The 18,000-nt window shown below is 46.3% G+C and overlaps 1 protein-coding gene across 1 annotated transcript in view; it reads right to left on the reverse strand.

The window, feature by feature from the left end:
- ITIH5 (inter-alpha-trypsin inhibitor heavy chain 5) overlaps nucleotides 1-17,429 on the reverse strand; it is a 97,130-nt gene extending 79,701 nt beyond the window's left edge. The window contains exons 1-2 of the mRNA XM_084781053.1: nucleotides 17,166-17,429; nucleotides 4,429-4,473 (exon numbers count right to left, since the gene is read on the reverse strand). Coding sequence (XP_084637179.1) covers nucleotides 4,429-4,473; nucleotides 17,166-17,255 — 135 coding nt within the window. The 5' untranslated portion in view covers nucleotides 17,256-17,429. The remainder of the gene's footprint in view (nucleotides 1-4,428; nucleotides 4,474-17,165) is intronic.
- Nucleotides 17,430-18,000: the final 571 nt, after the last annotated feature.

Consider the following 18,000-nt stretch of genomic DNA (forward strand, 5'->3'; position numbering starts at 1 on the left):
GAGGAAATGTGCTACTAACCTTGATGTCCTAAATCTAGGAACTAATTGAGCAACTGACAGGGTTATGGGTTGATTTATGCCGCCCTCCCAGCTCACCCTACCCCCCACCACCAGTGTGATAGTACTCAGCGGGATAGGGTGGCACTGACAACAGAAAGCCTAAGATCAAAGTCTACTGGGGCTCTGTTTTTGTTCACTGCTCCCATCCCAGCTTGTACATAGCCAAGTTTATGATGTGTGTGCGTATGTACAGCACCCTCAGTGTGTGTGTGTGAGAGAGAGAGAGTGATGGGGGGAGAAGGAGGAAGAGAGAATGAGAGAGAGAGGGGAGGAGGGAAAGGGAGGGAGACAGAGAAACAGAGAAGGGGGGAAGAGACAGAGGAGGGGGGAGAGAGGGAGAGGGGGAGAGAAAGAGAAAGGGGGAGAGGGAGAGAGAGGGAAGGGAGAGAGAGAGACAGAGAGAGAGAGAGAGGGAGAGATAGAGAGAGAGAGAAGCACAGGTGTGAAGTAAACCATGCCCGTTCCAGGAGTGGTGACTCACAGACTCATTAGGAAGGAGGGCCTAGTGGGAAGCATCTTGGGGAAGTATGCAACAAGCGGGAGAATTAAGAATTACTCCGCCCTGACACCAGAAAGCAAGCACAGAGCTTCATGTGGCAGAAGTGTATGAAAATTTGTCATCAAAGGAAGGCTATGAAAGAGCTGCCTCAAACTTTTCCAATAGAGTTCGTAAAAACTCAATATGGTCCCCATATTTACATATAAATAATTATAATTTTTTTTGGAGATGTCAACTGGAAAACACAAAGCAAGAGAAATCTTCCCGTGACATAATATAATTTCTTTGTTATTTTTTTTTTCCTCTAAAACCAGCCCAGATGGAAAACCAGTGTGAAGCAGGGCGTGTCTTAATTAGCTGCTGCCGAGGGACCAGAGGCTCAAGTGTGAGTCACAGGAGCCACTTCAAGCCACCCAGAGGATGTGCTGAATTACCCAAGTTGCCATCTGGAAATGCTGCTGTGGAGTGTTTGGGACACCAGTTGCCCAGTTGCTGGAGCTCAGTTCAGGATCCTCTTCCTAGAAGATTATTAACCCTTTGGTGCTTGGATCTGAATTAACCCTACCTTTGTTCCTTCCTTCCTTCCTTTCCCTCAAAGATTTATTTAGTAATTTTTATGTTATGTGTGCATTTGCCTACATTTATGTACGTGAATCATATGCATGTCTAGTGCCACGGAGGCTAGAAGAGGACATCAGGATGGCCTGAAGCTGAAGTTAGTGCTGTGAGCAGCCATGTACGTGCTGGGAGCCGAACCCTGGGCCTCTGGAAAAGCAGCCAGTGCTCCTAACATGGTGCCATCCCTGAGGCCCCTGGCCTAGCCATTATTTGCAGTCACTGGGGGGAGCTCCAGACACCTGCTAACCTCACTCTCCCTTGTATGGAAGAAAACACTGGAATGGAGGAGGTGGCTGAATGCTAGGTCCGCTGACATTTACCAACCTCAAAGCCTCTTCTTTAGAAAAGCTGTGTCGTGTGTGTGTGTGTGTGTGTGTGTGTTGTCACTGCTGAAGTAGTCATTACCTGGGGAAATCCTTCCTTCCCCTATGTGCAGATGGAACATAACAGCAGCCCCCATGTGCCTGCTCAAATTCATACAATCTACACGGCAACACCTCCTTACGTCTAGAGATAAGAAGGAACGTTAGTGTAATTATCTCTGTCCAAGGGGAACACCCATTCATTAATCTTCTGAGAACAAAACTCTGTGAGAGTTAGAGTTGGGCACGGGGAGACAGACACAGATGTAGGCAGCACACAAGAGAGACCAGCGGTCAGCACCAAGTCACCAGCTGCGCTGACTATAATTTATACGGTGTTACATGAGGCCATTTTCATATAAAAGTGGTTTGGACATGGCCCTCTGGGCTCCACTGCCCTCCTCTTTACCTGCCTCCCGTCAGTCCCATTTACTCTTCTACCCAGCTTTGCTTCTACTTTCACGTCATCCGTACATAAATGGTTTTACATATCTGTAAGGTGTAGAAGCCAGAAGGGAGAGAAACCGTGCAACACGTGTCCTCGTGAGACCGACTGAGTTCTCATGGTCCTTCCCCATCTGCATCCACTTTCCTGCAGAGGACACAACCTGATGCTCTGGCATTTGAGGCTGTGACCCTGCAGAGGCTCCATCCTTCACTGTAGAGACAGTGGCGACTGCCCAGCTGGCACACCTTTAAGTCTCAACCCAAACTATCTAGAACCCACAGCGCTGACAACTTCCTCTATCAAATTCCCACACAGAAAATGAATACTCTCTTTGACCCAAGTCACCTCCAGAAATGGGTACTGGGCAATGAGAGACCGCGGTTACAGCCCAGAGCCTGCAGAATGACTCCAGATACCCAACCGTAGGCTTGCTGGGCACATCCAGCCACTCACTGAGTCCTGCCCAGGAAAACTCTAATAGACGGTCTGGGCTGGGCTCTGCCGTCTACCCCATCCACTGCTTCCTGCCTGGCCCTGCTGCTCCCGTGTGTGGCTTTGTATGCAGAGCACAACTCCTGTTACCAGGGACATGTGAGTGTGCTTCCTCCTTCACGTCCATCATTTCAGTGCAATAAAATAATTCTTGGCACAAGCTTCAGAATACCTTCTACCAAAGGGCTACGCAGAAGGATTCCTGCTGTCAGAGAGTAAACGACATGAGTAAATTGCTTTAATAAAGCTAGCTAGTGTCTTTTTAAGCATAGTGGAAACTCGGATACAAAGATACCCCTGATATTCAAAATGCAATCAATCTCTCTCTCTCTCTCTCTCTCTCTCTCTCTCTCTCTCTCTCTCTCTCTCTCTCTCTCTCTCTCTCTCCAAGGTCTTTATAAAAAGAGGAATCTAATTAGTTTTAAAAATAACCAAGCATATCTCAGTGGTCCAGACAATGGTGGGAGATTGCTAGCTGTTGCTGTTCAGTTTCTGTTCATTAATTAAAACCTGGAACGTTCTGAGCTGTCTACTTCCTATTCATTAATTATAATTTGGAGCATACTCAGAACTACAGTTGGTGAGGGAGACGCCAGGCAGAGGCAGAAGCCAGATCATGCAATCTCACATTAATAAACACATAAGCTGTATTTAGAGTTTTGCCCTCTGGATGCAGAGGAGTTGAAGACATGGCATACGCATTACCTCTGGAAAGACCTTTGATGGATAGAACTCATGCTAAAATATGTGTAGTGCATGTGAAAATAAGACTTGTAAATCTTAAGAGGTTTCTAAGAAAATGTAAGTGATCTTATGAACAGTGCAGGTGACAGACCCCTGAAAATCTTGGTAACTGCTGGACTCAGTAGCACAGAGCACCAATCCTTCCTGAATTTGGGAAACAGAGGCAGGAGGATCAGTGGACAATCTTGGATGCATAGAGAGTTTGAAGCCAGCCTGGGATACATGAGACCCCCTTCTCAAAAGAAAAAAAATGTCTTTTTAAAGCCAGGCAGTGGTGGTGCATACCTTTAATGCCAGCACTTGGGAGGCAGAGGCAGGTAGATCTCTGTGAGTTCGAGGCCAGCCTGGTCCACAGAGCGAGTTCCAAGACAGCTAGAGCTGTTACACAGAGAAACCCAGTCTTGAAAAACAAGACAAAACAAAAATGTGCGTGTGTGTGTGTGTGTGTGTGTGTGTGTGTGTGTGTGTGTGTGTCTTTAATCAATAATGAAATTCAGAGGCTATGACAGACATGATAAACATAGGAACCCAAAACCATTTACACGACAACCACACCAAAACCCAAACCAGTAAACCAATGGCATGTTTCCGAGGGATCCTTCAGAAGACAGAGGACGCTGCCTGCATGGGGATCCCTGATAAGTTCACAATTAGGGGGCCTTAAGCTAGCAATAGGAAGAACAGGGCCTCAGCCAAAGCATTTCAGAGATTAGCTAGTCCAGATGAGCAGCAACCTGTTCTCCGATGTCAAAATGTGTTCACAGTCAGGGAAAGTGTTCCTAGCCTCCACTGTGTGTGAAGAGGCCACCTGACTCACCACACAGTGCTTCCGTCTACAGAGCCTGTTCACTCTGAACCAAAGCCTTCATTTCCCGAGTAAAGATGTTATATTTTTAAAAAGCCAAATACGTAAGCTATATTTAGATTGTTGATTGTCAATGCGGGTGCATTGGTTTCGTGGGGCTGGGGGTTATGCACGCATGAGCACACAGGCGAAGGCCAGAGGAGGCGCCATATCATTCCCTCTCTCATTCCAGGGAGGCTGCGTCTCTCACTGAACTGGAGGTAGGCTGACAGCCAGCAAGCTCTAGCCATCCTCCTGTTTCCCACCAGAACTCTGGGGGACCCTGTATATAAACTAGATCCTGGTTCAAAGGAAGCGACAAAGTGGAGGAGTTGAACGCAGTATCCATGACCATACATACCAGCCTCTGCAACAGCCTGGGTTGCCTGGGGACCCTGACAGCCACCTGGAAAGAGAGGAGAGATAGGAAATACAACTGTGAGATATTCATAAACGAGTCGTGCGAAGGTGTGAACACTTCAGGTTCAACACTAAGACTGTCCGCTTGAAAAGTAGTTTTGACTTTTCTTTTTTTCAGCAGAGAGCATTTTTTTCTAGGCTGGAATTAGAATGTGTCACTCTAGATAGGCTTGGCTCAGGACCCTTTGAGGACAAACTATCTCATCATCTGGGTGTGTCTTCATCTGCAACAGGGATGTAGCTAAAGTGACAAGACCAAAGATGCCCATGGATGCTTGCATTCTGCTTCACTCAGCCTTCAGCTGGACGTTACTTTCCTTGCCGTTGTGTCCCTTACATCACTGTAACAGGGGCATTTGGCCTTCTTCTGCTGAGTCCCTATTCAATGCAAAACACTGGGAAACCCACATGCAACACTAAAGTTATGCTGAATTGTCTCAAACATTTTTTTTCTGGGAGGTCTCTTCTATTTTCTCATAGGCAAGAAATGGGTACAGAAAAAAATTTAATTTCTAAGAGAATAAAATAAAAAATTGCAGTGGCTGGAGAGATGTCACAACCATAAAGAGCTCTTCAGAGGATCCAGGTTTGATTCCTAGCACCCACATGGTGGCTCACAACAGTCTGTAACTACAGTTTTTGGAGATCCTATACCCTCTCTGGCCTCCACAGGCACCAGGCATGCATGTGCAACACACACACACACACACACACACACACACACACACACACACACACACACTGACAGGCAAAACAGCCACACTCATAAGAATAGTAAAGCATAAATAAATAAATAAATTTTTTAAATTAAAATCACAGTAATAATAAACCAGTCGCTCTGGGTGATTTACAATTTCTGGCTGGCCCTTGAGTATCACACACAATCAATCTGTGCTTACAGGAGTGTAACAAGCACTGCTACTGAGGAACAGAGTTTCCTTTCTTGCCTTTGGAAAATGTAGAACAGATACTTGAAAAGTATGCTCAGGCACTGCACACTCAATAATCTATTTTGTCTTTAAGTGCGCGCACACATGTGTGCATGTGTGCGTGTGTGTGTGTGTGTGTGTGTGTGTGTGTTGATGTACCCAGGCCAGAGGCTTTGGGTTTCCCTGGAGCTCAAGGACAGAACTCTCCTCCGCTATAAGATCAGAAATCCCTGGCAACCTCCAAGCCACCTCTCCAGCCCCTGACTCTACACATTTTTTATTTGTTTGTGTGCCTGCATGCCCAAAGAGGGCATCAGAGCTCATTATGGATAGTTAGTTATGAGCCACCATGTGGTTGCTGGAAATTGAACTCAGGACCTTTGGAAGAACAGACAGTGCTCTTAACCTCTGAGCCTTCTCTCCAGCCCCGACTTTATACATTAAAAAAATAATAACTGGTGTTTCACCTACATATATGTCTATGCGAGGGTGTTGGATCCCCTGGAACTGGAATTACACTCAGTTGTGAGCTGCCATGTGGGTGCTGCGAATTGAACCCGGGCCCTCTGGAAGAGCAGCCAATGTTCTTACCCACTAAGCCATCTCTCCAGCCCTCCCCTCCCCCCCTTTTAAAGACTTTACACATTTTAAAATAGCTATCTGAAGTGTAATTTTTGTACCATAAAATTGACTCATTTTGTACCCATGTAAATGTGTCTGTTAGGAGTGGACAACCATCCACACAGTTAGAGCAGTCTTTATTAGCTTTCTAAAAAGAAAATCTGGAGCCTGGGGAGATGAGCTGGTGGATAAAGTGATTGGTGTGCAAGCATGAGGGCTTTGAGGCCAATTCCACGTACCCACATAAAAACCCGGTGCAGCAGCCCACACACAGTCCCAGTCCTGTAGGCCAGTGCAGGGGAGGACACAAGAGGGCCCTGCAACTTGTTGGTTAGCCAGTCAGTAGAAACAGCAAGTCCAAGTTCCAATGAGAGGCTCTGCCTCCAAAACTAAGGTAGAGTGATGTGGGACCACACCTGATGTGGACTATCTCCACATAGGCATATGTGGGAGTGTACACACACACACACACACACACACACCCCACATACACACACACATACCACACATATACACACCATACACACACACTACACACACACATACCACACATATACACACCATACACACACACTACACACACACATACATATACACACAAAGACACACATACGTATATCACCACACACATCACACACACACATCACACAACACACACATATACACACAAGTGCACACACACACCTTGCACCTTGCTCTCTGATCATCACTGCTCAGTCACTCACCCCTCAGGCCTCAGTAGCCACTAAACTATCTTATACAGTTTTTCCCAATCTGATCAGCTTATATAAATGGAATCATACACCATGTATATTTTTATATTTATTTTGCATAATGGTCTCAAGGCTTGTCTATATGGTAGCATACACTGCTTTATTCCTTTCTATTGCTAAATAATCTTCCATTTTTTTACGTTTGCCGAATGATGTTAATGATTCCCTTTGGCTGGTAGGAATGATTCACAACTTGAATGAAAATTTAATTTCCACACACAGAAAATTTTTCCTGAGGATGTAGTGATACATTTTTATTTTCCTGTGAGTGGAATTCATATTTCTTGCAGATAAATTTTACTTTTTAGAAACTGTAAAACTTTTCTAAAATGAGTATACATCCTTGCCAGGTCACCAAGGGAAAAGATGTGCTCAGTCCTCGTGTGACTTGATGTGCTGGGGTGGGTTGATGGGGGAGGCTCTCCTTTTCTGAGGGGGAGGGGAGGGGAGACAGGAGAAGAGAGGAGGAGGGTGGGGCCAGGAAGAAAGGAAGGAGAGGGATTTGCCTGAGATGTAAAGTGAATAAATAAATTAATTTTTAAGTGAACATACATTTATATTCTCATCTGTGTATATTCCTTTCAGTTAAAAACTCACAGGAAAGGAAATAAGAGAGAGGAATCATTAGAAAAACAGAATGTATACTTTTGTTTTGTTTTGTTTTGTTTTTTTCGAGACAGGGTTTCTCTGTGTAGCCTTGGCTGTCCTCGACTCACATTGTAGACCAGGCTAGCCTCGAACTCACAGCGATCCGCCTGCCTCTGCCTCCTGAGTGCTGGGATTAAAGGCGTGCGCCACCACTGCCCGGCTTTGTTTTGTTTTTTGAGACAAGGTTTCTCTTGTAGTCCTGGCCATCTTGGACTCGCTTTATAGACCACGCTGGCCTTGAACTCACAAAGATCCACCTGCCTCTGCCTCTTGAGTGTGGGGATTAAAGGTGTGCGCCACCACACCCAGCCCAGGATGTATAGGCTTTAAAACAGTTGTTCATCGGTGGAAACAGCTTGAAGCAGTGGTTCTCAGCCTGCAGGTCACCCTTTAGGGATCAAAGGACCCTGTCACAGCACTAGCCTAAGACCATTAGGCTAGGAAAAAACAGATATATACATTATGATTCAGAACTTATGAAGTAGCAACAAAATAATTTTATGGTGTGGGGTCGCCACAACATGGAGAACTGTAAGAAGGGGGCACAGCATTAGGGAAGTTGAGCACCACTGCCCTGAAGTATCAAGTGAAGGTTGTTTGGTTAAATACACCACGATACCCTGGGGACGGCTCGGTTGGCAAAGTGTTTGCTTCCAAAGGCCCTGAGTTTGGTCCCAGAACCCACATAAGAACCTGGGCATGTGATCCTGTGTGATCCTGGTGCTGGGGAGACCCAATAGGGAACTGGGGCCCAATGGCTGTAGGGAGATAGCCAGAAGGACCGGCCCAGTGGCTCTCTGGCTACGGGAAGACAGAGACAGGAGGATCCCAGGGCTCACTGGCCATCCAGCACAGCCTGAAGAGAGCCAGGTCCCAGTGAGAGACCTTGTCCCCAAATCCATGACAGATGAACATCTTCTGAAAAAAAGGCCACTCTACATTAACCTCTGACCTCCACATGCACACAAGAGCACACACACCCACACACAAGCACGTATACATATCACCTACAAAACATACACCTATAAAACATGCACATATAAAACACACACACACACACACACATACACACACACACAATATTGAAAATAATCAAGTAGATCTATATTTATTGACAAGCAGATATATTATTGGGTTTCAACACTGCTCATTACATGTATTTCTAGCTGCTCTTTGACAGAAAGATCACCTGATATAGACAAATGGGGCCACAGGACATAGGACAAGCTCTGGCCAATACATTATGGATGTAACATTTACCACTTCTGGATCAAGCATAAATTACAGATATTTAATCCTCCAGAGCTGCCTTCTCCCTCTGATACAATAATTAGTCATGGGAGGGGTAGAGGTGGTTCCCCCAAGAACTTGTGACGACATGTGTGTACATGTTTCACTGCCAGCCCACAACTGGGCTAGTCGTATAAGCAAGAATAAGATGTGTGATTCTTAAGACATTCATGTATGGAGTTCTTTGTTATCAATTATAATATGCTTTATTTTGACTGCCATACTCATCAAACATTTTAAAGTACTAACCCACAGAATAAAAATGCACCTAACATGATTACATTTTTAAGTGTAAGTGGTTTACTGTACCGGATGTATACTGAAGTGTTCATGCTTTGCTTGGGATGGCCTCGTTCTTTATGTTTACATTTTTCATTGTTTCCTTGGGTTTTGGCAAATCAGAAAGTGCAACTTCCATATTAGAAAAACAATGATTATACTTTCATTTGAAAAAGTAAAAGTAGGCCTGTCAAGATTGCTTAGTGGGTAAAGGCACTTGCTGTCGAGCCTGATGACCTGAGTTTATTCTCTGGGACCCACACACTGGTCACAGAGAACCAACTCCAACAAGTTATCCTCCACTTACATGTATTGTCTCACACACAAACACACACACACACACACACACACAAATAATGCTTTTGAAAAATAACCAAAAGCATAATGGAAATTGCTTCGTCTCCATCCTCTCTCTTATCCCTAATTACGTGGCCACCATGTACCCTCCTATTCAACAGAAGATGAAGAGACACTGTGGATGATGGCAGCCGACTCCACGTGGGAACAAGATCTGCCTTAGAAGAAATACCTTGTTTTCTAAAGTGAAGGGAGATGAACAAGGGACCAAAACAAGGTAAGAAGCCAAGGCAAGGCCCAGTTCTCAGTTCACCTTGGGTCTTTTCCACCCTGAAATTGCAGCACAGGCTGGGGAACGCTTAAGAACTGCTGCCAAGAGGCAGCCCAGCCTTCCTCAGGTATCACGCCCTCTGCTCCGTCTAAAGTGTGTTCTTTGATGTCTCCTCCTCTGCAAAATAAGTCTTTCAACAAAGTAAGCAAACCTGAAGGAAAACTAGAGCGGCTGCTTTTTCATTTTTGAGATGACTATCTAGCATCTCAGGGGATCGCCATGGCAACACTTCAGTCCAACTTTAAACTCACACTGATCCAGAACTGGTACAGGCAGATTACTGGTGCCAGCCACGACAGGAAGTGGAAATGACACTGATGTCACCATCATTGTTCGAAGATAGGAATTCTGATCCTTTTTGTTGTTTGAGTATTTTTTTTCCTCCATTATCCAACCTGGGGGGTGAGAACTGTGGACAGAAAAGTAAGGCGCTTCCAGATCCATGGCAAGGATCATAAATAGGCTAGGTGCTTCCATGAACTTCTTTGTAACTCCAAACCATAGACGTAAGAGATGGCTTAAGTGGGATTTGCCAGTTCTAGAAAGGGGAGTATTTCACTTCAACATCAGAACACAAGATGTCCACACTACAATATTTACTAAGATGTGCAAGTCATAGACCAGCGAGATGGTGCACTGGGTGAAGCTGCCTGCCAGTGAGGCTAAGTCCTGAGTTCTATCCCTGGTGCCTGCACAGTGGAAAGAGAGAGCAGATACTCTCAAGTTGTCCTCTGAACTCCACATGAACGCTGTGGCACAGGCGCAGCCACACACATACACGCAAACAAACAAACAAATAGATCCAAGTTCTTAAAAAGTCTTAAAATCTTTGCCATCAAGAACCATATTATATAATGAACATGTGAAAGGGAAGAAGGGAAAGAGAAAAGAAGGAAGAAAGGAAGAAAGGGAAGGAGAGAGGGAGGGAGGGAGGGAGGGAGGGAGGGAGGGAGGGAGGGAAGAATCCTTGAAAACATAATAACAGAGCCAGCACATGGTATAAGCTGCAAAGAAAACTCAAGGAAGCCAAGTGCACCACATCCTTGAGTGGTGGGAGGCTCTGGGGAATCACAGGATGGCTGGAACAGCTGTGTAGGGTGTGGTGGAGAGAAAAAAGAATTTTAAAGAGAACTGGGTTCTCTAGAGCAACCATGTGCAGAAAGCATCAGCTATATGGTGTCCCTGCCCCCTTGGACTCCTGCGGACCTGGTGATAGTCACCATCACGAACTAGTTTTTCAGAGAGGAATAGATAGAGAAATCAGGTTGAGCGGTTCCTCCATGAATCCCTGCTCCAATTTGGATTCGGGGTGTCCGTCAAAGACCTACTTGTCAGAGGCATGGTCTCCAGCTAATTGCCATTGGAATGAGGTGGAACTGTAGCAGGTAGAGACTCATGCGAAGCCTTCGGGGTGGGGGTGGGGGCTGGAAAGAGGGTGTGGCAAGCAAGCTTCCGCCATTCTTCCCCTTCTAATCCCAAGTCAAAGTGTAAGTGGATTTGCTCCACCATGTGTCTCTGAACCATCTTACGCAGTTTCAAAGCAATAGGGCTTTGGTCCAACAGATGAGAAACCCTGAAGCCATGACCCCAGGTAAGCCCCTTGCCTTCCCAGGTTGAGTGTCTGGTATCTGGTAAAGCATCACAGAACGACTAGCACAGTCCTTTGGTGGGAAGGTATGTGAGTCAGGAGAGGAGAGGCCTGGAACATCCTCACTGTTTGCCTGCTCTGGATGCTTGAGTGACCAAGATTGGCTGGTACAGATGGCAATGCGGGTTCCTATCATTTAATCTCCCTTTTGAGCTGTGTCCTGAGGTCCCCGAATCTAGGCCCCACAACACATGTGAGAGATGCTTTATTAAGGCCAACCCCAGCAGACATTTTTTTTTTTTTTTAGGTTTTTTGAGACAGTGTTTCTTTGTGTAACAGTCCTGCTGTCCTGGACTCGCTTTTGTAGACCAGGCTGGCCTCGAACTCACAGCGATCCTCCTGCCTCTGCCTCCTGAGTGCTGGGATTAAAGGCGTGCACCACCACACCCAGCTCCCAGCAGACGTCTTGAGCATACTAAAGTCACGCTTCCTCATGGGGCCAGGGCAAGAAGCTGATCCACCGGCCAGCCCCACTCTTCTGAGGGTCTTAAGAACTCTGACAGTAAAGCCTAACAACAGAACCACCACTGCCTTAGAGCTCTGCCATAGGGGCTGGAGAGGTGGCTCAGCTGTTAAAGGCCAGGCTCACAACCAAAACATATCAGAGAACTGCCATAGAATCCCGAACAAAACTGAAGGTGGATATTGGAAAGTCACTTGAGGTTGCATTTATCCCAGGCTGAGAGCTATGAGTCTGAGTCTAAGTCTGGAAGAGCTGGGGTAGGGGAGAAAGTGAAAAGGAGGAGAGGGAGGAAGAAGGAGCGAGAAAGAAAAGAGAAAGAAAAACAATCTCTTGTAATTCCAGTTCCAGGGCCTCTTCTCTTCTGGTTTCCAAGGGTACTTAGAACACATATGTACACTCAAGCACACACACACACACACACAGAGAGAGAGAGAGAGAGAGAGAGAGAGAAAGAGAAATTAATTTAAAAAAAGACAGCTCACCTGAGGAACATACCTGAGGTTGTGCACCTACACACCTACACACCTACACACACTAGTACACACATATACATACACATAAGAGAAGAGAAGGTAGACAGGAAAAACAGAGGAAAGATGAGTGGTTTAGAACACACCCATCTTTACTTCCCAGCTGCCTAAAACTCTCAGGAGATGCTGTGCCTCTTTTAAACCAGCCTTGGATGCAGAAGTTTTGCTGGTGTTGCTGACTGAATTCAGGCTGCACACAGAACAAGAGTCCTTTATGTGTGAGCATCCACAGTTTGGAGAAAGTGCTACTTAGGAGCACAAAGTCACATACATTTCATTGCACAGCCTCAGGCCGCCCCCACCCTTCCTTTCCGCCCTCGAGACATGAGAAATGGCTGGTTTGGGAGTGAGCACATCTCTGGAATGCCTCCCACATCTCTTTCCCCATTCAGCTCCCCAGCCTCTCAGCAATCCCATCCCTGTACGTATGCTCACATAAGGGAGAGGCCTGCAGCCTGCAGCCCTTCCACTGGCTTTTCTTACTGGAGTGCTAAAAGAAAGAGTTGTCTTGACTCAAATGCAAAGACAAGCTAATGGGTGAAGCCGAATGAGGAAACATTTGGGAAGTTTGAAAATGGATCACCGGGATGGACATTTAGGACCAGCGTGTGGTGGGCAGACTGTGTTGGGAGCATTAGACCATGTGCCCAGTCTGGAAGTGGCCTCTGTGTGGAAGAGTCCTTGGGAGTCCGAGCTTCCGGGCTCAGCTCTCCTGAGCTCTTCCTTGAGGGCACAGCTGCCCTTGAACGACCTTTCTTGGATGCCTGTCCTTTGTAGATCAGCCTCACAAAAGACTACACACACACACACACACACACACACACACACACACACAAACGTGCACACGCTCGCACACACGTGCACCCGTGTACTCACGCGCATGTACACACGCGAGCACCCTCATGTACACCTAATATCTTACTGCTTACTCTATACAAATGCTCACTTGGGTTAGCTCCATACACACAAACCCCACAGCAGCATAAAATGGAGATGTTTATTACTATTTAAAAAACTCATCACTAGGGTGGTGAAATGGCTCAGCAGAGTTTGATTCCTAGGGGAAAATTGATCTCTGCACATTGACTTCTAATGTGCACACATCAGAAGATGCACAAATAAATGTGAAAATAAACACATAAAATGTTTATTGTTGATGTTACAGTTATTATTATTATGTGGTGCTAGGAATCAAATGCAGCCCTGGAAAAATGGAGTAACATTATTTCGTAACATATGATTTAGGAGCTAATAGAGGTTTGAGGAGTCTTTGCTTGTTACAAGCCCCTAAAGCTGGATATTTGGGGTGATGTCTCATTGGCAAAAATGTGCAATTCGTTATACATTTATCAAATGAGAGGTCACTTTCGCATCTCATTTGTAGTCATAATTTCATATCCTTTCACTTAACAGAGTCCTTCAGAATTAACACAGACCCATCTGTGTGTGCGATAGGAGCTATTAACAGTCCTGTGCTGACCCAATGAGAGTGAAATCCATAGAGGTTACATTGCTTGCCCAAGGTCACAGCCGGGAGGTAGTGGGTCCCAAATTTGAACCCCATATAGCCTGGCTCCCCTGGGAGTATTTTTAACCATAATTCTTCATTGCCTCTTTTTGCATTAAATAAAGCATTTGGAGATCTTTGGTACATTCAGTAACTGATATTACTTTTTATTTAAAACTGCCTTTGTAAACAACTTTATTCTTATTTTTTTAAAGCCATATAAATTTAAGACACAAAATGGATGAATCACCAGATTGATTACATATAACGGCCTCCCCAATACTAATTCCTGGCATGTTCCTCTTACATTTTCTATTACAATTATTTATTTACACTTGTAGAGGTCGGACAGAGGACACACTCTTGGAAGTCAGTTCTCTTCTTCTACCATGTGGGCCCTGGAGACTGAAGTCAGGTCATCAGGCTTGGTTGAAAGCACTTTTATCCACAAAGCCGGCTCCCTGACCCCTGGCAGCTTTTTCTAAGGTAGTAATACTCAAACCACGGTTGTCCCGTCACCTGCCCATCCCTTCCCATAGATCAGCACTGATGGGAAAGAAGCCATGGTTCTGACATTCAGTGAACTCCTCGAGTACACAGGGACAGTTGGAAACTACTGATTTTACTAGTCACTCCTCTAAGGGTCACGTAACTTATGGATGCAGTGGAGGATGGTGTGGAGGAAGGAAACTGAATCTAATGTGCAGGTAGGATTTTTTACAGTTTCAGACTTGCCAAGAAAGTTGATAGGCATGTTCAGTTACATTACCACTTGCATCAAATTTACATACTCGTGTGCTCACACACACGTGCACACGTGTGACCATGTGTGTGTGTTTAATTCATTGTGTATGTATGTTTAATTCATTGTGTGGGGGGGTGTGTGAAAGCGTGTGTCATTCCCCATCAGTCTGAGATAGGGTCACTGCTGTCTGGCCACAAGTCCCAGAGGTCTGTTTGTCTCCACTTCCCAGTCACTAGGATCACAAATTGGCCACCATGCCCTGTCTCATCTAGTTTTGCTTGTTTGTTATGTGGGGTCTGGAGATTGAACTCAGGTCCTCATGTTTGTAAATAAGCTTTTTACTGTCCCAATAGTCTCCCCAGATCCCTTACTACATATTACAAACTAAGTTTACACATAGCTTTAAAAATTATAATTACTGAGACTAGGATGATGACTGCATTCTTGGATTCTATGTTAAGTACATCAGTTCTTCAGAGTCATTTTCTTTCTTTCTTTCTTTCTTTCTTTCTTTCTTTCTTTCTTTCTTTCTTTCTTTCTTTCTTATGTATACAGGACTATACCTGCATGTACACCTGCAGGACAGAAGAGGGCACCAGATTTCATTATAGATGGTTGAGAACCACTGTGTGGTTGCTGGGAATTGAACTCAGGACCTCTGGAAGAGCAGACAGTGCTCTTAACCTCTGAGCCATCTCTCCAGCCCCAGAGTCGTTTTCTTAACAGTTCTTGGGATGGAACCCAGTGGCCTCTTTTATTCAAGGCAAGCAAAGGCTACCACATTCTCCCAACCCGTGCCTGTCTCTTACACTCAACCTCTCGCTGTCTCTCTCTCTGTCTCTCCCTCTCTCTTCCTCTCTCTCTCTATTTCTCTCTCTCCCCCCCCCTCTCTCCCCCCCCCCTCTCTCTCTCTCTCTCACACACACACACACACACACACACACCATAAGCTAAATTTAAAATACAGTACAAATAGAATGTAGAAATGCAAATTACCATAGCAGTTCGTCCCTAAGTTTTTTTGTGAGGAGTTTTGTATGATCTAGTCATTTTCAAGACAAATATTGCCATTAGTTGAAGACAGCAGGAATCACAACAATGAGCTAAATCTGTGGCTTTTTAAGAAGGAAACTGGAAGACGGGCGGTTGTGGCTCACACCTTTAATCCCAGCGCTCGGGAGGCAGAGGCAGAGGCAGGTGGATTTCTGTGAGTTCGAGGCCAGCCTGGTCTACAAAGTGAGTCCAGGACAGCCAAGGCTACACAGAGACACCCTGTCTCGAAAAACAAAACAAAACAAAAAAAGAAGGAAACTGCAAAGTGTTAAACTCACTTCCAGTTGTGGAGACAGCATGGCCTGAGGTCATCTCCAGTCCCTGGAAAGATTCTTTGTTTCAGTTCTTCCTACATTCCCTTCCCCTCACACCACCGCAAAGCTTCAAGATCTCTCCCCTGAATTCCTTCTCTTGGAAATTCAGCTGTACAAGCAGAAGCCACTGCGTCAAGTGCCACTGCTGCTGGCAGATCAGGAGTAAGCTCTGGGCAACCAAGTACTAGCCACTCACGCGTCTCCCACTCATGGGGTGCCTAGTGGATACCGGGTCCTTAACACAAGCTAGCTACATCCTTACTAGTGTGCTCAATAGGAACTGCACACCAGACGTAATGCATGCCTGTAATCCCAGCATTTGGTATTCCAAGCTGGGAAGGCTGAGGGTTCAAAGCGAGCCTGGGCTAATAGCAAGCTCCAGGTCAGTCTGATAGTTTTCATAGAACTTTTCCAGTGGTCAGACACTGAAATGAACGGTTTCATTTGTAAGGCTCTGGTCACCTGTGAGGTTGAGCCGGTTAAAACTCAAACTCAACCGGGTGTAGTGGTGCATGCCTTTAATCCCAGCACTGTGGAGATAGGCAGGCGGATGACTGTGAGTTCGAGGCCAGCATGGTCTAAAAAGCAAGTCCCAGACAGCCAAGGCTACACAGAGTGACTCAGTCTCGAAAAACCAAAAACCAAAACAAACGAATAAACAAAACAACAACAAAAACAAAAAACAACAACAAAACTCAAACTCACACAAGTGCCAAGGAGCTGTTTTAGTTCCTGATACTGCCTTAATCATGGGACCTTCTGTAAACCACTCACAACTGATAAGAACCGGGTGAGAAATTGTGTTTTCCCATGTTTAAATGCAGAGCGTTGAGGTGTCCAGGAGTTTAGGACTTTCAACAGCTCTTTTCTCTCTGGATGGGCGCTAGCAGATAACCACCTCACGCATATAAGACGGAAACTTGCAATGAACTGTTAGGCAAGGGCGGATAGGAGTCTGGTAGCCGGCGAGAGCCAATAAGAACACTTGATTCTGCAGGACTTTTAAGTTCCATGCACAACTGTAGGGGACTCTGGCAAGGGACAAGAACTGAGGACCACTCACACGTGTCAAAAGTGACCAACAAATGGGAAAGGGACTGTGCAGACTGTGAGGAAGACGATGCCCACGCCCCTCCGCCGCCGCCTTTCCTTGCACCCCAAGGGCCAATTCCAGCCCGCCCAGAAGCCACCGGCCCAAAGAGGTGGAGAGAAGGGACCAAACCGCAGGCTCGCACAGCTCTCCTACTTACTTGCTCCGAGGTGTCATCCCACCTCCGTGCCTCTTGCTGGGACTCCGAGAAGAGAGGCAGCCCCAGGCACAGCCCCAGCAGCAGGAACATGGTGAGGACGGAACGCGTGACCGCTGTGGAACTGGGAAGGATTTTCAGGGAGCTAGTGCAGCCGCAGCCCCAGAGAGACTCGCTCCGTGCAGTCCCGCCTCCAGCAAAGACCAGCCCCCTTCATGGCCTCAGGCCTACCTCAGTCCATTCTCTCGCCTGCCCCCGCCCCACCGCCCGGGCCACCACTATTCCAGGCCACGCCTCCCTGTCCCTTGGCTCCGCCCACAACACTCCCTTGTAATCCTGACCTCGGAGTTTTGCCTCCCCTGGGTTCCAAGATTGTCCTTAAGCCAGCTTTCCGCAGGCTACCGCCTCCAGGTCCCGCCTTCCACTCTTGAGTAGCTACTGGGTCCCCCAAGGTCCCAAGAAAGGACTCCAGACCTACCCCAGCTGTGTGCACAAAGTTACGCACGCTTTGCCCCACTTGAACCCTGTATTGTGCTCCCATCCCTTAGGCAGTGAACAGACTTCAGTGGAGCTTTTGTGGGTACTCTTCCTGCAGCTGTCAGTACCATCACCCCCCATGCCCTTGCTCCTCCTTCCTTCCCTGCTTTCCTTCGTTTTGTAGGCTTGTTTAAGCTCTGCTGCCAAGACATAGGGGATCAGCACGCCAGTCTCATCTGAGGCCTAAAGTTGACAGGGCCCCACCCTTACTTACTTACTCTTGCTATCTGGCACCAACACAGAGTAAGAAATGCCAACTGGTGGTCTAAGCCCACAAGCTGCGCTGTCCCTTTTATTGCCA

The sequence above is a fragment of the Acomys minous genome (genome assembly GCF_964271855.1).
Source record: "Acomys minous genome assembly, chromosome: 5".
NCBI lineage: Eukaryota > Metazoa > Chordata > Mammalia > Rodentia > Muridae > Acomys > Acomys minous.